Source organism: Triturus cristatus, chromosome 8 (assembly GCF_964204655.1).
Source record: "Triturus cristatus chromosome 8, aTriCri1.1, whole genome shotgun sequence".
NCBI lineage: Eukaryota > Metazoa > Chordata > Amphibia > Caudata > Salamandridae > Triturus > Triturus cristatus.
In genome coordinates, this window is record NC_140591.1 from 1681615444 (window position 1) to 1681638325 (window position 22882).

At 42.4% G+C, this 22882-nt stretch overlaps 1 protein-coding gene across 2 annotated transcripts in view; it reads left to right on the top strand.

Annotated features, from left to right (window-relative positions):
- LOC146808595 (tyrosinase-like) overlaps positions 1 to 20805 on the top strand; it is a 510585-nt gene extending 489780 nt beyond the window's left edge. Inside the window, exons 5-6 of one of the 2 annotated variants that reach the window (XM_085620647.1) lie at positions 2709 to 2792; positions 20486 to 20805. In XM_085620647.1, the coding sequence (XP_085476773.1) occupies positions 2709 to 2792; positions 20486 to 20726 (325 nt within the window). In that variant the 3' untranslated portion in view covers positions 20727 to 20805. The remainder of the gene's footprint in view (positions 1 to 2708; positions 2793 to 20485) is intronic. The other variant, XM_085620648.1, reaches the window with a different exon arrangement.
- Positions 20806 to 22882: the final 2077 nt, after the last annotated feature.

Sequence of the window (22882 nt, forward strand, 5' to 3'; positions counted from 1 at the left end):
ACGCGTTTGAAGCAGTCTATATGCTAAGGCCTGGCTCAGTGCATGTATACTTGGGCACTGACTGAATTATTAGAGTACTGCAAGGAGAGTGCCTTGGTGAATTTATAAGTGTTTAGGTTTTGGCACAGTGAATGGATTAGTAAATGATGCTGAATGGGTCACTAAAGGAGTACAAAAGGAGTGACAGGGTCTTTGCTGGTAGTGAATGAATACTTACTGAAGAATTGAAGGTGTGAAAAACAACCGTGTAGGTGATTAGAGGACTGCATCCATAGTGAATAAGCATTTGAAGCAGTCTATGTGCTAAGGCCTGCCTCACCGCATGAGTTCTTCGGTACTGACTGAATGATTAGAGTACAGCAAGGAGAGTGCCTGGGTGAATTTATAAGTGGTGGTCTTTTGACACAGTGAATGGATTAGTACTTGGTACTGAATGGGTCACTAGAGGAGTGCAAAGGGAGTGACAGGATGTTTGCTGGACTATATGGATACTGGCTAGGGAATTGAAGGTGTGAAAGACCAGTGTATAGTATGTTAGAAGACTGCATGCATACTGCATAGACATTTGAAGCACTCTATGTGGTAATGCATGGTTCACAACATGAGTACTTGCAAACTGACTAAATCATCAGACTACTGCTAGAACAGTGCCTGGGTAAAACTTTTAAATTTTCAGTTCTGGTGCAGTGAAGTGAATACTACATGGTACTGTACTTTAGTGTCAAACCCTCACTCATTTTATCAATGCATAACAAAAGACTAGCTACTAATGCTACTAAAACTTTACAACATGACCAGTTTTAAAACAGTTATCTATCAGCAAATACACGATCTACCAAATGCTTATCTCACAGTGGTTGCCAAATGCACACAGACTCACAGTGTGATTCTAGACAACAACCACTATCCCTAGGAGTTTACCAAAACTCTTTCACTACTGTGGAAGTGGTAAGGGAACTGCACACAATCTACATATTTCAGGACTGCACTTTTGTGTCAAAGCATGACTCATTTAATCAACGCATAAGCAAAGACTGGCTTCTAATGCTACTAAAACTTGACAACATGACAAGTTTTAAAAGAGTTATCTGTCAGAAAAAACATGATGTTACCAAATGCTTCTCTCACAGTGGTTCCCAAATGCACACAGACTCACAGTGTGATTCTAGACAACAACCACTATCCCTAGGAGTTTACCAAAACTCTTTCACTACTGTGGAAGTGGTAAGGGAACTGAACACAATCTACATATTTCATGACTGCACTTTTGTGTCAAAGCCTGACTCATTTAATTGACGCATAAGCAAAGACTGGCTTCGAATGCTACTAAAACTTGACAACATGACAAGTTTTAAAAGAGTTATCTGTCAGAAAATACATGATGTTACCAAACGCTTCTCTCACAGTGTTTCACAAATGCACACAGACTCACAGTGTGCTTCTAGACAAGCACCACTATCCCTAGCAGTTTACCAAAACTCATTCACTACAGTGGAAGTGGTAAGGGAACTGCACACAATCTACATATTTCAGAACTGCACTTTTGTGTCAAAGCCTGACTCATTTAATCAAAGCATAAGCAAAAACTGCCTTCTAATGCTACTAAAACTTGACAACAAGACAGGTTTTAAAACAGTTATCTGTCAGCAAATACACAATGTTACCAAATGCTTCTCTCACAGTGGTTCCCAAATGCACACAGACTCACAGTTTGATTCTAGACAAGCAACACTATCCCTAGCAGCTTACCAAAACGCATTCACTACTGTGCAAGGGGTAAGGTGACTACACACAATCTATATATTAAAGTACAGCACATTAGTGTCAAAGCATGACTCATTTTATCAATGCATAGGCAAACACTGGCTTCTAATGCTACTAAAACTTGACAACATGACAGGTTTTAAAACAGGTATCTGTCAGCAAATACATGATGTTACCAAATGCTTCTCTCACAATGGTTCCCAAAAGCACACACACTCACAGTATAATTCTAGGCAAGCACCACTATCCCTAGGAGTTTCTCAAAACTCATTCACTACAGTGCAAAAGGTAAGGGGAATGCACACAAACTCCATATTTCAGAACTGCACTTTAGAGTCAAAAACTGCCTTCAATGCTACTAAAACTTGACAACAAGACAGGTTTTAAAACAGTTATCTGTCAGCCAATACACAATGTTACCAAATGCTTCTCTCACAGTGGTTCCCAAATGCACACAGACTCACTGTGTGATTCTAGACAAACAACCTCTCATTTTCTCCACATATACATGTAAACATCAAATCACATTCCTTCCCACATAAATTCAAAAGCAAACATACATTTCTATTTTTAAACATTTCAACCCTTTCCAAATGACATAAATTTGAACCCTTCCCCCAATCTGCCTTCTGCCTGGTACCATAGAAACAGGTCATGGAACACTGTACTGAGCACACAGGTCACAAGTTCAGCACGCAATGTTGCTAATCAAGACAGCAAGTGTGCTTGACTTTTCAACATATCAGCTTATCATATATAATGTTCCTCACAATGAGTTTTTGTTAACCAATAAGAATCATGCATTTAAAAAACAGAAATATGCACCCTACCTTTCAGTGTAGAAGGTTGTCAAACAAGCAATGATTTCTTCTCTTTTTTCAAAACTGCATCTTAGCCACCATTTTAGAAAAATCTTACTTTCCAAACTGCCATTTCATTTACAGAGACCATCTGAGTGCATCCAGACCTCCTTACAAGATGCTTACAGTGTGGATTGTGGGACACAGCTATATTTTCTGGAGCCAAAGGTATGCAGAAAACAAAGGCATTCACAAAGACCTAGGTTTGCCAAATGTAGACATTAAATGGATTGGACAGAGAGGGTTAAAGTGGCACCAATTGATGCCATTGGTGAAATCCTTCATGCATATCCAACATCCTGACCTCATAATAGTGCACTGTGGTGGCAATGACCTAGGCACTTTGACTGGGGTAGGTCTGGAAATGCTTATGAAGGAAACCTTTGCAGAACTGATTTCACTTTATCCCAAAACTGCCTTTGTGTATTCTAACATATGCCAAAGGCAGAAATGGAACTGGTCCGATCATTTTTGTCCAGCTAGGAAACATGTGAATAAATCTGTTTCTGTTTTTCTCCGAGACTATAGAATGGGGTCCATTTACAATAACAATCTGCGCTTTCATATGCGAGAGATGTATAGGAGAGATGGAGTACACTTTACTGATGAAGGAAACAGAGTCTTCCTCAACAACTTTAGACTCTGTATAGGTACTTACTTATAAGTACCAAAAACTCTCAATGAACACAATGGCTCTTTTTAGAGCCACTCAAGAACAAAACACTTAAGATTGATCTTTATCTCCCCAAAATTTCATTTTTGTTTCCCCTTGGATCCGCGCACCCAACGCGAGAGAATCCGTGCACCCAACGCGATAGTATGCACGCTCCGTGCGCGCATTTCGACGTTTTTTTTTTTTTTAAAAGGGGGCCCCAAGGGATCCTTCTGGGACCCCCTAAGCACCTCTAGAGGGTCAGAGTATTTCCACTCTGCCCCCTTTATATGTTTTACACACTTATTCCCCTTGCTTCTTCAGCCTCGCTTCTACCGAGGCCATTACAAAAATGGGGTATCCCAGTGGTCAAGGACCTGGGCACAAAATTAATACAAAAAACAATGGTCCTGAACCAATGATTGAATAATGCAAAAATTGTTTGCTCACTAAGTTAAATCATTTACTAACTCACGAGCAGAATTACTTAAAGTGGCTCACAATACTAAATATGCAATTTAGAAAGAGAGGGACAACATCCAGTATGTATGTTACTATACATTTATTACTTAGAACGTTTTTGATTTCAGTGTTTTAACAATAAAAACACACAAGGTTGCTACTAAGGGAACGTGCAAAAAGCAAGAGGTGCTAGAGGGTGAATTGGTGAGACAGAGGGAGATGAAATATAGTAATGGAAAACTTTTTGAATTCACAAAATAAATCGGTTATAATTCACCGTCAAAATTACAATTAAGAAGGAAAGAACCTGGCCACAATTCAAATCACAAAATATATTTATGTAAATTCGAAAAACCAATTGATGGTCTGGCACGAGAAAAGGGAATTATGTGTCCCAGGCGATTAAGGGAGGGGCGTCGACGTTTCGACCCGTCTTGAGGGCCTTGCGGAAATTTTAACCCTTGGCCGTGCGGGTCTTCATCAGGACCGGAGGGGCAACCTGAGTGACTCGGATTAATTCGAGAGCCTATAAATTAATTAAGAAATTGACGTAAGGATGTTGTCCTATAATTCATTGAAAGACAAAAGAAGAATTCAATGAGGCTGTTTACCTGGTAATAATCCAGGGTCCAATTCAATGGGGACGTATACCAATTATTCATAGAGGTATCTGAAAGGTTGTGCAAATGTATAATTAGAAAAACGACTACTGTTTCAAATTATTGAATAATGCTAGCACAATGAGGGACCCGTATTTACCTGGGAATCTTCAAGGGCCATTATCACGTCTGATTGTTGAAGGATTCAAAAGCTGTCAATTAATAATGAAGGGGGGTCTTAGTGTTGAATACTAAGGTAACCGGGAGCAACGTACAACTCACAAGAGTGACGAAGGATTACCTGGTGACTGAACAAATCAGTTGAAAAACATTCTCCCGAATTTGCAGCAGTACACAGTTGAATAAAATCGGGTGCGGGAACGTGCACGCCAACCGTCTTAGAGCTGGAGGCTCACTATCTGTAAAGAATACACGGAACATGACTTAATGAGCCTACCGAGGCAGAAAATGTCCGCCAACAGTTCCTGGTTTCGAATGTAGACAGACACTCGACAGTCAATTAGTATTCAGCGCGCGATCGGGACGGTGCGCGCTCGGTTCGGGGAGGGTGCGCTTACAAGGCGGGTAGGGTCCGTAGATATCACTAACTTTTTTACCCTAATTTTCTCAGGAACTACTGAACAGATTCACACCATTTATGCAAAAGGCACGAGTCTGAACTGAGGACTACCTCTTTGCCAAATTTGGAATGACAAATTTGGTGTTATTCCGTTCAGCGGTTCGGGCTGTAGCTGCAACAACAGATCCTATGGGAAATTGCATGGGGAAAACGTGTTTTGGGACCCCTCTTTTTTCTCAGCCCCCGCTTGACAGATCACCGTGAAACTTTCAGGGTAGGAGCGGAGCGGAGCTGGCCAAAAGTTTGGAAAATTTCGCAAGGATACATCAACCGGCGCCAGACTTATTGGGAATAGAATGTTGCGGATTTCCTATGGAAAATAGGTCCTAACTATAACTATCAACTGGCGACCGCCAGTAGATAATAGTAAACCTGGGGATTATTTAAAAACCAACCCAAATGTGTCCTACTCCTCCCTGCCACCTCGGAGTGGTAAGTCGTCATGCAGTTTTTATACACAACTCTATGAGCTGCTCACTGTTTTGGACTTGTTCTGACTGCAAATTGTGCATTGAATCAAAGGAATTCCAAGCAACAGGAATGCACTTTTGATATTGCAAACACATAAAAATTGGTGCACTGAGCTAGAGCCACTCCTTCTGTAACATAGATCGAGTTGCAACTAAATGTGGTAACTTAATGAGGTGCTCCCTCATGTGCTTGAAGTATGGCGGTATCTCAATTAGGGAATCTTTTGCCTGTGCGCTATATTACAGACTTGTGTACAAGGCATAAACAGGTACATGCATCAACCATTTTTGCGAGTGCAAACGTTGCCATTCGCAAAAATCGTCCGCAAAAAGAGCTTCTGCGATGCATTAACCTGTCAGCCTCTCGCAATTTTAGAAATTGCAAATTATTGAGATTTCTTAAATTGTGATTGCATTTAAGGAATTGCAAATTGTGATTTCATTTAAGGAATTGCAACTTGCGATTCCTTAAATGCAATGCATGATGGAATCGCAAATTGCAATTTTGCTAATAGGGGGCGCAAATTACCATCAATTTGTACTTTATGGTAATTTGCAAAAACTTTGAAAAATGCAAGAAAAAGTGCATTTTTCAAAGTTGTAGGTTACACACACACATGCCCTTGGGGCATTGTGTGCGCAACATGTGTGCACAGATCAATTTCAGGGGTGCAACAGGGTGTCCTTTTGATGCCCTTGCACCCTTGAAATCGCATGCGCCATTTGCGAATACCTATTGGTACTCTCAAATTGCCCATGCAATCTCCCATTAATTTCTATGGGCCTGTAGGCCCATAGGAATGAATGGGAATGCATTCCTTAATTGAGACCCGCAATTTGCGACTCGCAATTAAGGAATGTTTGGGAATCGCTAATTTTAAAGCGATTCATACATGCATAGGCATTTGCAATTCCTTAATTGCGATTAATTAATAATCGCAATTAAGGAATCGCAAAAGCCTACATTGATGCATGTACCTGATACTTTTTTGCTACGTGAACTAATTGTCCTTCCCAAAGAGATGCCAAACAGTCAGACCATACCTCCCGGGCACCAATGGGAAGGAAGGCATGAGGGTCGAAGGACCCCCATGCATTTCCAGCATGAGGGTGCAGCCACTTCTTATAAATTCCTGTACAGGATGACTGCTCCTCCTTCAAAGTGAAGAGAGGCCACCGCCTGCAGTGCAGGGCAGATTTCCGCCTTGAAGTAGCTGGTCTGCCTTTCACTAATGTACTGTGTCCACTGCAGGATTGAGTTCAGGACATACAAGGAACTGTGTGATTAATGTAATAGGGCAGGCTGCATTGACCAGCATAGGATCCACACATATGAGGATGGAACATTTGAGTTCCACGGATGATGCGCACTTGGTGTTTCCCAACATACAAACAGCTCGCTGGACCCACTCAGCTAGCACATCAAGGTTAATTAGGGTCTGCTGGTTTCTGTATGAAAAGGCCACAGCTAGGATTTGAGGTCCTGCCAGGTCCAGAAGACTATCTGCACCAGGAATGATCCAGGCCCTTTTTGGGGTCTCTGGTGCTTTGGGTCTCAAGCATTTTGGCAACCCAGTTTCGGATTTCGGCATACAAGGTCTGACAATCATTCAATCAGCATTTGTATAGCGCAGCGTTGTCACCCCTGGGGATTTTTGGGTTCTGTGGATGCAACATTAGAGTCAAGGTCAGGCACCGGCAGAGAAAGGCAAAACAAAGGTCAGAAACAAGCAGAAAGTGGCAGAAAAAAGGTCAGAAACGAACAGAAAAAGGCAAAATAAAGGTCAGAAACTAGTAGAAAGAGGCATAATAATGGCCAGAAGGAGCAGAAAAAGGCACACTAGATGGCAGGAGTGAGCAAAGAAGAGGCAGAAAAATGAGCATCATACAAGGAGAGGAGGCAGAAAACTGAAGGCAGCAGATAGTAGCAGGCTGCGGGCAAGCTGGAGAGGAGGTTCATCGCAGGAGAAGCTGGCACAAGATCCTGCTTATTGGGGTTGTGCTGCGGCCTCCATTAAGTAGGTCCTGGGGGAGGGCGGGTGCTGGGTGGTGGGAGGAGCGAGGAGGGAAAAGGGAAAAGGTTGGAGGAGGAAAACAGTGGAGAGAGGGGAAAAGAGGCAAAATAGAGGGCAGGAGCAAGCAGAAAAAGGCAGAATAAAGGTCAGAAACAAGCAGAAAGAGGCAAAATAGAGGGCAGAAGTGAGCAGCAAGAGACAAAATAAAGGTGATAAATGAGCAGAAAGAGGCAGAATAAGAAACGAGGCAAAATAAAGGACAGAAATAAGCAGAAAGTGGCAATGTAATGGTCAGCAATGAGCAGAAAGAGGCAAAATAGAGGGCAGGAGCGAGCAGAAAGAGGCAAAATAAAGGTCAGAAATGAGCAGAAAGAGGCAGACTACAGGTCAGAAATGAGCAGAAAGAGGCAAATTAGAGGTCAGGAGCAAGCAGTGAAGAGGCCGAAAAATGAGCAGAAAATTTGAGCAGAGAAGTCACAAAGGCAGCAGAGGGTAGCGGACTGCAGCAAGCTAGACAGGAGGACCGTCACAAAGGGAACTCGCACAAGGACCTGCCAGACCTGCTTACATAGCCTAGACCGTACATAACCTGCTGTCTGAATAGAGGAAGTCCAATCCCGGGATCTGGGGTGGACAATATCCATCTTTTGGATCACGTAGGCTATTCAATAGTGGCTGGTAAAGGATATCTCAGTGTCCATAGGAGTGATATGCTTGCCCTTCATGGATGTTTGTTCTTTCTTGGCACTCTAGGGCGGTCAAGATCGATGTTCCTCCTCTGGGCCATGTGACCCATAAACATAATGCAAGAAATTCAACTGATCATCTATTTGAATCTTCTCACTTAAATCTGCTAACTGAAGGTTTCCTCTAATGGAAACAACGGTAATGTGCACTAGAATGGGCTTCTGCAATCTTGGTCAAGAGGGCAGTTTTAGTTTCTCAAAACTGTGTTGTCCGTAACCTTATTCTTTCTCTGCTTGTTGGAACTCAAAGGGTCCATCAGTGATGTTTGCGCAAGCTTGTTAAAACTAGAATGAGTTGGCTGAATAGCCAGCACTATTGACCTCTCCATCATCTTCTGAACAGTACTGGCAATCATCTGGAACCATATGCTTAAACTATATGTTGTGGCGCAAGGCAGGCAGGCAATGTTTTCTGTCTTGAGCTGCTCGCGCGGCTCCCAGCCCGCGCTGTGTGTGACACGCTCTGTGTCTCGATACAAGGGTCTGTTGTTATGGTTCACGGATCTAGTGAGGGAGCTCAGTGCCTGGCACAGTGGGAGCGATTTCACCAGGCTATCGCTGTCCTTGGGGCTTCTCATTATGATTGAATAAACACCTGAACTTACCTGCGTGCCTCTTCATCATTTTGACACAGCAAATTGGTGGCAACCTGAAGCCCTAGACTTTTTACATCACATGTTCAGTACTGCTCACGCCTCCTTTTCATACAGGAAAGAGATTGTGTTTTTCTTTCTCTCTTTTCTGCCTAATCACATAAGGAGGTGGTTTGGTTACTAAAGCAATGGAGCATAAGAGTTAAGGATCCTATCACAGTACTGTCAATTTACATTTTTCCTTTCCTGTTTCCTCATTTATTCAACGGTGATGCGCACACCAATTGTGCACATCTGCACAAGTCTGGAATTTGCTCTCATTTCTTTATTTTCTTAAGACTCATAGAGCTCTGCTACTATTCAATTGAATATTTCCATAATGCAAGTGGTGCATCCCCTTCCAGCATTTCAAGAGTTGCCTGGTGATCCTGTAATAGCTTGGAAAGATTGGTCATTTAATATATATTTAGGAGCATCTCATGGTTTGCGATTTCACGCAGTAAGAAAAAAGTTTATTTTAGAACACTGTTTGGGTAGAGAAGGGTAACAAATATTTGAACACTTACCTATATGTACGCTGCCTGATTAAGAAGATGTTGATGAATTTCAAGAAGCTGTTCTGAGATTACAGAAAAGATTTGATACTCGAAAGAGTATTGTTATTAGACGCTTTACATTTTTCTCTATAGAACAAAAGCAAGATGAATCTAAAGAATCTTATGTGACTGCATTAAGAATTTTAGCAGGCAATTGCAATTTTAGCAGCCAATTGAGAATTTGAGAAGTTTACTGAGCAACTGATACATGATTAGTGGTCAGATGTCACAACAAGGCTAACCAGGAGAAATTGTTATGTTTCAAAAGGTTATGCTTTCTGAAGTGATTGATGCTATGTCTATGGTTGAATCTTTGCAAGCTGAAGTAAAGATTTTAAGGAAACAAACTGAAGAAACAATCTTGTCAGTAAAGAGTAAATCACATGATGGTAAAGTCATGACCCCCAAAGTTCATTTTACGGAGGGCACTACATCCTATAAAAATGTTTGTGTTTGTTTTCATTGTGGATCAACCCGTCATGCAGCTAATTTCAAGTTCTGTCTTGCGGTTAAGAAAATATGCAGTCTATGCAGCGCAATGTGACATTTTGTGAAAGTCTGCATGAAAAGAAGACATCAAGTAAATTAAATAGCCGACTATACAGAAGAGGATGCATTACAACCAAGTCTATCTGATCTGGTTCTAAATAACACTTCTTGAGAATATGATGCCCGTGAGAATCTTACTGCTGACATAGGAATAGGGAATAATGTTATCAGTCTGTTGATGGATTCAGGAGCCAGAGTGATTATTATTACTTATGATACTGTCGAACCTTTATGGAAAGATGAGCCTTTGGAAGATCCTGATATCAGAACAGAGTCTTTTTAAGCAAACACTATTGATCTTATAGGTAATTTTGTATCCATGATTTGTTCCCAAAATGTGTGTTTCTCTGGTAAAATCTATGTCACCTTCAAAGGAATAAATATTTTAGGTTGAGTACATTAAGTCATGCTCGATATTGTACTTCTTCGAGGCAACATTTGAAAAGTAATGTCATTTTCTGAACTTTCTCAAGAGATTTTACAGCAAAATACCAATAGTATTTTTAATTTGTTGCAGGTTACAAATGTTGATTTTAAATTCAGTGGCAAACTTCAACACCTGCATAGAAATGATGATGTTCTTTATGATGATAAGCTTGGTGTACTAAAATATTTGAATTGAATATTAATAATGTCACACCGTTTAAGCATACGTTAAGGGATGTTCCCTTACGCATTAGAAGTGAACTATTTAAATCTTAAAAAAATTTGCAAGATCAAGGTGTAATTGAACCAGTGGATCGTTCACCCTGGCTTTCTTCCATTGTCATAGCCAAGAAAAAGAACAAAGAGTTGCACATTTGTAAGGATCTTAGGTCTTTGAATAAGAATATTTGGGTGGAAGCCCACCCATTACCTAGAATTGAAAAGTTCATGTTAAAACTTAATGGTGCAAACATTTTCTCAAAGTTAGCTTTAAAGTCTGCTTACCATCAGATCATTTTAGCTGAATCCTCAAGGCACTTGATGGTGTCTTTCAATTTCGTAGGATGCCATTTGGTTTGGCATCTGCTGCATCAGTTTTCCAATGGTTTATGGAACACATTTTAGGTGTTATAGATAGTGTTCTTGTTTTTAAAATGATGTTTTGGTAGCAAATGCAAATCAAGTTGAACATATCCATAAACTTAATGCTGTGTTTGAGAAAATCAAGGTAAATGGTTTGCGGTTAAGCCAAGATAAATGCAGTTTTGTGCAAGATCAGTTGGAGTATTTGGGGCATATTATCTGTTCAAATGGTCTCAGTCCTAAAACAGGTTTAGTTAAGGGTATTGAAGATGCTCCTGAACCTGGTAACAGAGAACAGGTCATGTCCTTTTTTGGACTATGTGAATGTTATGCTAAATTTATTCAAAATTTTGCATCGGTTGCTGAACCTATTACCGGACTTCTAAAAAAGAGGGTGGATTCCACATGGGGAATTGAACAAAAGGAGGCTTTTACTCGCATTAAGAATGATTTGTTGCAAGCCCCTTTACTACAACCCTGCGTCCTAGGTTTCCTTGTGAGTGTGACTGTTGATGCAAGTGGCAGAAGTTTGGGAGCCGTCATTACACAGGGATTCAAGAATGTAGATCACACTGTTGCATTTGCATCCAGAGGGGCCGATTCACAGAAAAGTTAGGATTTTGTCTTAAGTTTGTCTTAAGACAAACTTAAGACAGACTTAAGACAGACTTAATACAGACTTAAGACAGACTTAAGACAAACTTAAGACAGACTTAAGACAAACTTAAGACAAAATCCTAACTTAAGTCCGTCTTAAGTCTGTCTTAAGTCTTTCTTAAGTTTGTCTTAAGTCTTTCTTAAGTCTGTCTTAGGTTTAAGACAAACTTAAAACAAAATCCTAACTTCTGTGAATACCAAAAGTAGTAAGTTTAGGATTTTGTCTTAAGTTAGTTCTGTGAATCGGGCCCAGAGTGTTTAAAGATGTTGAAAAGTCTTATTCGGTAATTGAGAAGGAAATGCATGCGTGTACATGGGTGGTACCTAAAGTCAGAAACTTGTTATGGGGAACACATTTTCAGCTTGAAGCGGATCATAAAACCCCTAGGGTACATTTTAAACACACCATCACATCATTCTGAAAAAATGACTGTGAGACTCACTAGACTTGCTGCTAAGTTGTTAGACTATGATTTTGCAGAGTTTTATGTTCCAGGTTTTTCCAACAAAAGGGCAGATTTCTTCTCTTGTTTTCCTATTACTGATGACGATGCAGAGTGTGAAGATGAGGTGGAAGAATGAGTACTAGCGTCTGTGGATTTTCATAGTCAATTGCGCATTTCCAAATCTGTTTGGAGTTCTGCCCTACTATCTGATCCTGTAATGTGCAAAGTTTTGAGTTACATAACTGATGGTTGGACGAAAGAAAGCAACCTCACAGGAGAATTGAAATGTTTTGCTAAGGTCTCACCAGAATTTACTCTCAATGATGGCATCATCTATAGAGGTGAAAATCTTGTTCTTCCAGTCTCGTTGAGAAGCTCACTTAGGGCATTTAGGATTGACTTTGAAGAAAAGGTTACGTGAGACGTACTGGTGGCCAAAGATGGATGATGAAGTTGAGCACAATGTGAGGAATTGTGAGATACGTGGCAGAGCAGATACAAATGTTAGAACACCTCCCATGGTAGCTGTAGATGTTCCGGAGAATGTTTGTCATAAGGTGCGCTAGATTTTTTAGGTCCTTTTTCCTATGGCAACAATCAGTATGCATTAGTCCTTATTGATTATAGATAAAAATGGATTGAAGTTGAATTTGTGAAAACGCCTAACACATTATTGGTAATTAATTTTCTAGAGAAGATTTTTTCCTGTGAGGGCATGCCCACGATTTTGATCACTGACAATGGTGTCAAAACTCTGCAAACACCCTTTCTTTCTGCCCCTTTCCAGACAGTCACTGCAATGCAGTTCCATCATAAGCTGTGATAGAAAGTAGCGGAGTTGCTATTTTCATAACGAAAACATGTACGCGTGTGATCCATATGAAGACTTTCAAATAAAAGGTTTGCTATTTACAGCTTCAACTCAAATTTAGCTTAGTGCCTAGACATAGCTGCAAGGTGTTAGAATATTAGTAACTCACTAACCGTGTTGGAAATATTCTTGTTGTTTTCACTGACCATGAGATTCATTACTACATTTGTTTTTGCATTCATTGTGGTTGCCATTCATAAATTATACACCATAATAGGTATTTAAAATAAACATTTTAAAGGGCCTCTCCTGTTTCCTAGTAACACTTCCTATGCAGTATTGCTCAGTAGGTTGTGTATGGGTTGAAGTTTAACTGTATTTCTAATTTGTATTGGTGTGTATACTGAGTCATGCTCGGGGGGGAGTAGACATCATAAACCTGCTGCTCTGTGGCGTGAGGGACATGCCCCACTTTGGTAGCACTGTGACTCTCTAGAAGCATGCACTCTCTTTTGGGTAAAGTATTTTGTATGCATGTGCTCATTTTGGGCTTATGTATTCTGTTTTCCGCAACAATAAAATGTGACGGACAATCGGTACCTGGTTCGGATCGTGGCGGACAGTCCCGACTGCAGAAATCAGCGGTGGCTGGAAAGATGACACGAGTGCAGCCTTGACCTACGTAGTGGGTTGCAAAGGCCATGAGAGCTGGCCCAGCTGGCACTCGAACTTGAAGCGGACGAGTGAGCTGAGAGGTCACAGTGTTCCTAGCTGGGACCGTGGAAGTCTCCCCTCCCACCCCGCCTTGGCGACCTGGGGATCGACGGCCTGTGAGGAGTCCCGAAGCCAGAAGTAGGCCCGGGGAGTGGCCTGGTCGTGGACGCACCCCCACCCCCTCAGACTCGGCGGGGGCGCTGTACTGCTGTACTGCTGCGGTGTCGGCTGACCCCAGTCTGCATTTTACACCGGAGGAGGGGTTTGCCCTGGGAGAAAAGTTATTTGGTGAGGTCACTGGGATCCCCGTTGAAGGCCCTGGGGACGCTTCAGCTTCTGTGTGCTGTGCGGGTGTGTGTTGGGCTCTGCTGAGGGGCTCACCTTCATCACAGAACTGAGTCCTTATCCCTGGTGTGCCCGTAATCCACGCCACATCTTCCTTCCAACCTCCATCTTCTGGTGCAACATCACCCTGGTGGGAACTCCAAGTCCCAGGGTGCAACGCGGGAGCAGCCAGGTCTCGCTAACAAAGGTGGAGGCACTTGACCATCTCTGCGCATAAAGTGCTGCCTCTCCCCCCGCGGCGCGGGATGCCCGGGCCAAGGGCGGGCCCGTCTGTGTCCATCAGGGGCCGCAGGAGGCTGGGCTGGGCCAGGCTATTAACATTTGCAGTTGCAAAGGACATTTGCTTACATGATATCGAGCATAGACATAAAAGAAGGTGCTTCTCCCTGTTGACATCTCTAATCACGGAAGCCGCTTATCCGCGGTGCTCCCGAAAGACTTGTGCCTCGAGCTCGTTTGTTTATCATCCCGGCGAGTTAATTTGGGTAAGTGTTCCCCCAGTGACTTGGACTCCCTTAGCTCCTCCCGCACGTTGACAGGGGACCTAATATTGTTTTTCTGCACTGTTTCAGGCGTTATTACTCCCATCGCCGGCCTCTCGAAACCCCGAGCTGGTCCACCTGACTGAGAGACCTACTGTGCGCCCATTTCCTGCTCCCTTAAAGGAAAACCTTTTTTCCCTACCCGTCGACGACTAATCCTGTTCCAACTTGGACTGATCCCCTGATAACTCACGGGTAGGTGATTTATAGCACGCTTTCTTGATTGGGGCTGCTTGTAACCTGTTTACAGACTTGCGTTGGGATTTACCTTTAATTGTTGCCCTTATAATTTTCTAGATATCTTATCGCTCAAGGCCTCCATCTGTCATTAGAAACCTGCTATCTCCTTGAAGAAATACCGTTACTTTTGGTTGGCGCTAAATCCCCTGACCGCTAGGTATTGGCTGGCCTCCTCATCCAGAGAGCACGTATTTTCCTTTCCCTTCCTTCACTGGCTATATTAATCCCCATAGACCTTAAGGGATATAAGGCTACATCACTTATGACCTACGTTTTTCGTTTGTTGTCCTAGCACGCATTAATTCTCTGCCAGGGATTTTTTCAATTTTTCATTTGCACCTCACATATTTGCTAATGATTTTCATTTAGAGAAGTTTTTTCTATTTTTATTTATTTATTGTATGTCGATTTATATGTACACAGTGTCTTTTTCAATTTTTTTAAAAATACTTCTAGATATACGTTTGATCTTCCTTCTGCACCTTATTCCAATTTTTAGACTCTATCTTCTTAACATTTATTCAATCCCTCCAACCTTTGGCAAACCTTTATGACCCCTGATTTATTCAATTCAGATTTTATTTATCGTGGATGGTCTGATCCCTGATAGACTTTGAATTAGAGTCTCAGACTGTATTATTTATTTATTGTTGGATTTTTGATAACATTCGCACCTGTACTCTCATATATGTATGTATATATTTTGTTTCCCTAATCGTATTCTCCAATTCCTGTTAATTTTTTTGCTCGTCTACAGGTGCGCCTGTCCCACCATCTTTGCCCTCCTTAGCCCTGATGAAGGTGCAGCCCCTGTTGGGGCTTGTTCACCGAAACGCGCGTTGGCATTCTGTAACCAAATTTCTGGCTATTCCAAATGTGCTCATTGGTGCTTTTTAGCCCTACGGGCTGTCCAAAGTCCATTCATTTGAATATGATCTGTGGAACGACCATTCTAATTTGTACATGTTTTTATTAGTATGTATTAATGTTATGTGTTGTTTGATGTTGCTGTCGGATGCGAGATAGTATGATTGCGTGTTTGTTTGAAGGAGAGTTTGTGGGACTGTTAGTAATCTGATGTATAGGAACTGTATTATTTTGATATTCTCCTTTATTGTTTCTGTTAATTTACACTGTTAAATTTCAAAAAAATGATTCTTACATCTATACTAACAATAACGATGAAATAAAAAGACTTTTTTCTAAAATACTTAAATTCATCTAGACCCTGTCTTGTTGTTTTTTCCCCTGTCTTGGTTTGCCTATTGGTTGTGGTGTCTAATTAGTTGGACCCTGTTCAGGGCCTTATTCATTATCAATCTGTGGCAGGTACTCTTCTTTCCCTTGGTACTCGTTGATTCCCCTGGTATACCTGCCCGCATCTCATTTCAGGGGTCCCCCTTCTTAGTGGATATACAAGCTATTAATCGGCCATCACAGACAGGAGGTCTTTTCCAAGGCGACTGCCAGCCTACAAACTCCCCAAATACTAAGCAGGTGAATAGGGTGCGCAATAATACTGAAGTAAGTTCCCAAAGCCCATCCACGCTATCCATACAATAGAGGTTTAAATTCACAAAATAGTGGTTTAAATTCACACTTAGACTTACCTCCACAAACAACACCCTATATCGTTGTCCTAGCTAATGCTCCTCCATTGTCGCCTAGTGATAGGGAAGACTGTCCATCTTTGAGGAATAAATCCCTGCACCTTGTAAATATAAAGACAGGTATAAATAACAAAGTCCTGTTTTCTGATCTCAAGATGGCACGTAGGGTCAGGTGGGTAGGGCTAACTAACAAGACACTGGCGGGGGACTGCATTGTACAGACCTTCAGGCCTCCAGGCCTGGTAAGATCCATACTAGATAGAATGGCTGATCAATCTATAGATGATTCAAGGATTTCTATATTACCCTTGGGTTTTTTCTATCGACCATCTAGACTGCACCCGCACTTAGTGGGAAAGAGAGCCAATTAAGTACAAAACAGCATCCACAGGTTCCACCATGGTATCACAATAACCGTTTTGAGCCATTAAGTGGCCTGGCAGAAATAGACTGACTAAAGTCAAAAATAAGTGTATCAAAGAATAACGCTAAGGTATCAGAGATCACTCCCAATTTAAGTAGGAGTGCTAAAGTGCATACACCCTCCGTGGACACTATACGTAATTATAGCCTTCCACAGCAGCCCCATAACAAAGATTTGGGAACAATAGAAGCTACTGGGTTAGATCTGACCATGCAAGTTGAACAAACTAGTGGGGATGGCAACCTCATATACACGCAAAATTGCGAACCCGATAGGCGCAGCCTCCGTTTAATCTCCTGGAATGTGGCAGGTATTTTACGAAGGTTATCGGATGAGGCATGGGTTCAGTACATTAAAACCTTTGATATCATCTGTGTTCAAGAAACGTGGAGTAGGAATGATTTCTTTCTGGATGGATATAACTCACTAAATGTTCAGGCTGAACCATCATTAGCAGGGAGGGCAAAGGGAGGACTCTAATTTCGGTACAATATGAGTAATTAAGAACAGTAATAGTAATTGACTCTCCATGGTACCAGCTGACCTTGTGTTTTAATTTGATCAATGTACCTTTATTATTAGTCAACTGGTAGTACAATATCTTTGATACACAGAATTCCGATGTTATTGATTCCCTTGATATGGAGATTGTTAGGGTGGCAGGGAAGGTCTCCCCTTTGTGTGTTATGTGGGTAGGAGATTTTAACTGCACCATATGTCAGTATAGTGGGAGTAAGGTTTGTTGGCTAGTTGATACCAATGATCAACCCTTGACACATTTTAAGCACACTATACAGGGTGATGCGCTAAATTCTATTATTGTGGTTAATGACCTACGTATGATTGATACCCTGGATGGTGCAATATCCAAAATTTCAGGGGGGGGGTTGTGTAAGTACAATCGATTTTATGTTGATCTCTTGTAGATATACACGCCTCATTGATGATTTTGCGGTTGAACGAAACACAGCTAGTGACCATAACCCTCTTACTGTACCCTTACACACTGTGGTGCGAAAGGGCAAGAATGTTGATTGCCAAATGAAATATAACCATAACCAGGGGATAAGGCTAAAATGCTAAAATATTAATCCTAAGGTCTTTTAGGAGTCTATTATCAAAACTAATTTAAAGCAAGTGATGACCTGATAAACTAAACATCACAGCCAGATGCAATAATACAGAGCTGTGAATCCATTTGTGAGGGTGTGGCCAAGAATATGTTTAAACCAGGAAGAAAAGGTAGTCACCCAGAAATAAGGTGGTTTAACCTTGAGTGTTCTGCAGCTCAAACTAGACTGAAGAAGTTGCTACACATAGTTCCTCGTGATAGTGACACAATAAAAACAGCCAGGCAAACTTATATAAAGGTTATTGAACAGAGAAAAGATGAATTGAGGAAGCAGGCTTGGGATGACCTCGAAAGAGCAAGCGCTCTGAAGGATTCTAGGAGTTTCTGGGAGTTGTTAAATCGCCCGCTTTTTAGTGATGAAACTAGGATCATGGATACCAACATAATGGGGGGGGATTGGGAGGCCCATTTCTCCAAAATAATCAACCCAAAGGGTGTCTTATTAAGTGAGTGCTAGGGCGACATAACCTTTAACATGCAGACTGCGCAACAGCTTAGTTCATCACTTTCCATGAGTGAAGTAGAGGAGGCATTGAGAAAAGGCATTCCCCTAAAAGCACCCGGGCCAGATGGTGTGCCCCTGGATTTATTTAAAAACAACACACAAATTTGAGCACCTTTGTTACTTAATGTTTTTAAAGCTGTAATTGTGGGTCGCATTCCATCTACATGGAAAGAAGCAGTGGTGGTGCCAATTTTTAAAAGGGGAAACAGAAATGACCCTAAATGTTATAGGCCGATTTCCCTAATAGATGCGTCTTGTAAGCTGCTGGGGAGGGTAATCCTTGCACGTTTGGAGTCTTGGGCAAATACTTCGGGTATTATTGTGAACACCCAATATGGCTTCAGGAAGGGAAGGGGAAAAATTAAGCAGTGCCTCAACCTGTCTATGATTATGGGCAAGTACATGAAGGCCAGGGGTGTTTCGATCCGTCTGGCCTTCATGGACTTGTCTAGTGCCTTCGACACAGTGTGTCGATCAAAGCTGTGGGCATTAATGGACACTATGGGATTCGAGGAACCGCTTGTCACCCTGTTGCGTAGATTGCATGCAGCTACCTCTGTAGTCATCCGGTATGGGCCAGGTGGCGAAAAGACCAAGCCAATTGCCTCAACTGAGGGCGTACGCCAGGGTTGTATATTGGCTCCATTCCTATTCTTAATATATACAAACGGTCTGGAACATTTTTTATTACCACAAAGATTGGACTTAACAAGAATAGATGGCATACCCTTATTGTCCTATGCGGACTATACAGTGCTGATGACTCTAACGGTAAACAGCTTACAAAAATGTTTGAATGCTTTTAATGAGTTCATGTCAGGATTGGATCTTAAGGTCAACTTTAGCAAATCTTATATCATGGTGTGTGGCCCAAATAAAACTGGAAAGCGTAATTATATGGTCAACTACACAGCTATTGACAAAGTATCAAATTTCACTTATTTGGGGAATCTTTTTAATAAAAAGTTGAGCTGGGACCATTTGATTACATCTAGATTGTAACAAACTAGTAGAACCATAGAGGGGCTTTTCCGATTTGCCAGTAAACTTGGCCATAAGCCGATAGCTGAAATGAAAATACTGTACAAATCCAAATGCCTGTCAGTAGCCACCCATGGGGCAGGGGTATGGGAATATCATAAAAGTGCCCAGATTCAAATATTGGAGAATACATTTTTAAAACGCCTCCTATCTATCCCCAGCAGTTCTCCAACATTATTCTGCCATTCTGAGGTGGGTTTAGAATATGAGAGTGACAGAATCCATATTTCCCTATTACTTTTATGGGGGAAAATTTGGACCTCAGAAGATCTGTTATTTTCAAGAGGCATTTTAAGAGACTGTATGAACCTTGACAATGCAATGGCGGTTCCATGGTTACGCTATGTCAAGGAAACTTTTCATAAGATAGGCCTTGATAATTTTGATGAAAACCCGGAGTCTATCCAACCTAATATGAAGATGGTCATTAGGAATGCATATCATACTCTTAAGTTTGTCTAGACAGGATAGTAATACAGTGGAATATGTAGCTTTGAAACAACAACAATTTTACTTGTCTTTTACCACTCAGGTTCATTGGCGTTTTTTAATGACGAGATTTTGTTTAAATTTAAATGCACTGCATTTTCTTGTGGCGTTTCCGAAACAGGGTAGGGTGGTGTGAGAGACTTCCCCCTTGCCATGTAATAAAGCAGCCCAACAGAGCACAATGGATTTTATGCTTTTTTGTTCACTTTCCAAAGACCCAAGAGCCCGTTTCATTAAACTAATTTTACAGGATATTCGCCCCTGTACCTACAAAGAAGATTTCGAATATTTGACGTCATTATCAACTGCCACTATTTGTAGCTCTGTGCTCAGTTTTATTAGAATTGCTCTTTTAATCAGGAAACAATATGAATTATGAATAGTGTTTTATCTATCTTGGTGCTAACTTTTGTGTATTGCCTCCTAAAACCTTCTGTATTTTAAAAAATGTTGTATTTTAAAATAAACGTATGAATTTCTTGTAAACTTCTATGATTCTTTTGAATCCAATAAAGTTGAGTGAACTGAACTAAATTGAACTGAAATATGCAATGTATTTTTATTCCCCTTTGTAGGATTTATGCAATGTGGCAGCGGATACATTGCAAAACACCTGCAGACTACCCAGAGAATAACTACCCCTGCCAGGGTCCCAACGATGTGGTCTATCCATCCATGCCTCCGGTGGTGCAAAAAGTATTCATGAATTTGCCAGAATATTTCGGATACTCTTATTCGGATCAAAAGGATTGGCCAGCATCAAAGTGCAGGTGCTCCAGTAAGGTGCCAGAGTGTGGCAGGGCAGTGTATCACTAAGGCCCATTGGAAGGGAGCTGGTTTTTGGCCTGAGATTACCCTCATTTACAGTTTAATAAAAATAACACGAGAATCTGTATTTCTATTCCCATTTGTATTTATTCATTTTCATGAAGATTTTCACCCTGACATGTTGGTTGCTTTGAAGTGGTTTGTTGGAGTCAGTCCTGATGAGGCCAGTAACTCCTGTTGTTGGCCCCAGTAGGATTACCAGGGCACTCTGGATGAGGGCAGTAGGGGGCTCTCTGGAGAAGTGATGTGGGATGACAGCAGCAGGGTACTTTGAGGTGCTGTGGTGAGCCATGGGAGTGGGTATCATGGCCTAACCATAGACCATCTGTGTAAGGCTCTTCATTAAAGTATCTCTTTCTCTCCAGGGATGCTTTGCCTTCCAAGCCTGACATCTCTCCTCTGTCTTGGGGCCCAGGCTGCCTCACCTTCCAAGCCTGATATTTCTCCTATGTCCTGGGGACCCAGATAGTCTCATCTTCCAAGCATGACACATCTCCTTGTCCAGGGGCAACTGGGGTGCCTCTCCTTCCAAGCCTGACATCTCTCCTCTGTCCTGAAGCCCCAGGGTGCCTCTCTGTCCAAGCTTGACATAGCTCCTCTTTTCTCCGGCCCTAGGGCGTCTTACCTTTTAAGCCTGATATCTCCCCTCTGTCCAGTGGCCCCAGGGTGTCTCACCTTTCTAGCCTGATATTGCTCCTCTCTCCTAGTGCCTCCCCTTCCAAGCCTGACATCTCTCCTCTGTCCTGGGGCCCCTGGATGCTCACCTTCCAAGTCTGACCTCTCTCCTCTGTCCTGGGGCCCCTGGATGCTCACCTTCAAAGCCTTACATCTCTCTTCTGTCCTGGGGCCCCAGGGAGCTCACCTTCCAAGCCTGACCTCTCTCCTCTGTCCTGGGGCTCTGGATGCTCACCTTCGAAGCCTGACCTCTCTTCTCTGTCCTGGGGCCCATGGATGCTCACCTTCCAAGCCTGACCTCTCTCATCTGTCCTGGGGCCCCTGGATGCTCACCTTCCAAGCCTGACATCTCTCCTCTGTCCTGGGGCCCCAGGGAGCTCACCTTCCAAGCCTGACCTCTCTCCTCTGTCCTGGGGCCCCAGGGTGCTCACCTTTCCAAGAAAAATATGAATCCACCATTGCATAGTGTGTAATTGGCAATGCTAATGCTACTAATATTAATCATATTGCTAATGAATGTAAAAATTTTAATTCTGATGATGATGAGGATGATAATAACAGCACTAATTGAAATACCGTTACTTTTGATGTAGAGGTTTGCGTGGAATTGTTCGTACCTGCTCAACCAGAGGAATGGTCTGCAGGAAGAGGCTTCTGTAGCCCACATAGCTCCTCCTGCTCCTCTTCTGTGATGAGATCCTGCCTCTTGCTTCTTGCCTTGCTCCTCCTGCTCCTCTTCTGTGATGAGGTCCTGCCTCTTGCTTCTTACCTTGCTCCTCCTGCTTCTCTTCTGTGATGAGATCCTGCCTCTTGCTTCTTGCCTTGCTCCTCCTGCTCCTCTTCTGTGATGAGATCCTGCCTCTTGCTTCTTGCCTTGCTCCTCCTGCTCCTCTTCTGTGATGAGATCCTGCCTCTTGCTTCTTACCTTGCTCCTCCTGCTCCGAGATCCTGCCTCTTGCTTCTTGCCTTGCTCCTCCTGCTCCTCTTCTGTGATGAGGTCCTGCCTCTTGCTTCTTGCCTTGCTCCTCCTGCTTCTCTTCTGTGATGAGATCCTGCCTCTTGCTTCTTACCTTGCTCCTCCTGCTCCTCTTCTGTGATGAGATCCTGCCTCTTGCTTCTTGCCTTGCTCCTCCTGCTCCTCTTCTGTGATGAGATCCTGCCTCTTGCTTCTTACCTTGCTCCTCCTGCTCCGAGATCCTGCCTCTTGCTTCTTACCTTGCTCCTCCTGCTCCTCTTCTGTGATGAGATCCTGCCTCTTGCTTCTTACCTTGCTCCTCCTGCTCCTCTTCTGTGATGAGATCCTGCCTCTTGCTTCTTACCTCGCTCCTCCTGCTCCTCTTCTGTGATGAGATCCTGCCTCTTGCTTCTTGCCTTGCTCCTCCTGCTCCTCTTCTGTGATGAGTTCCTGCCTCTTGCTTCTTACCTTGCTCCTCCTGCTCCTCTTCTGCGATGAGATCCTGCCTCTTGCT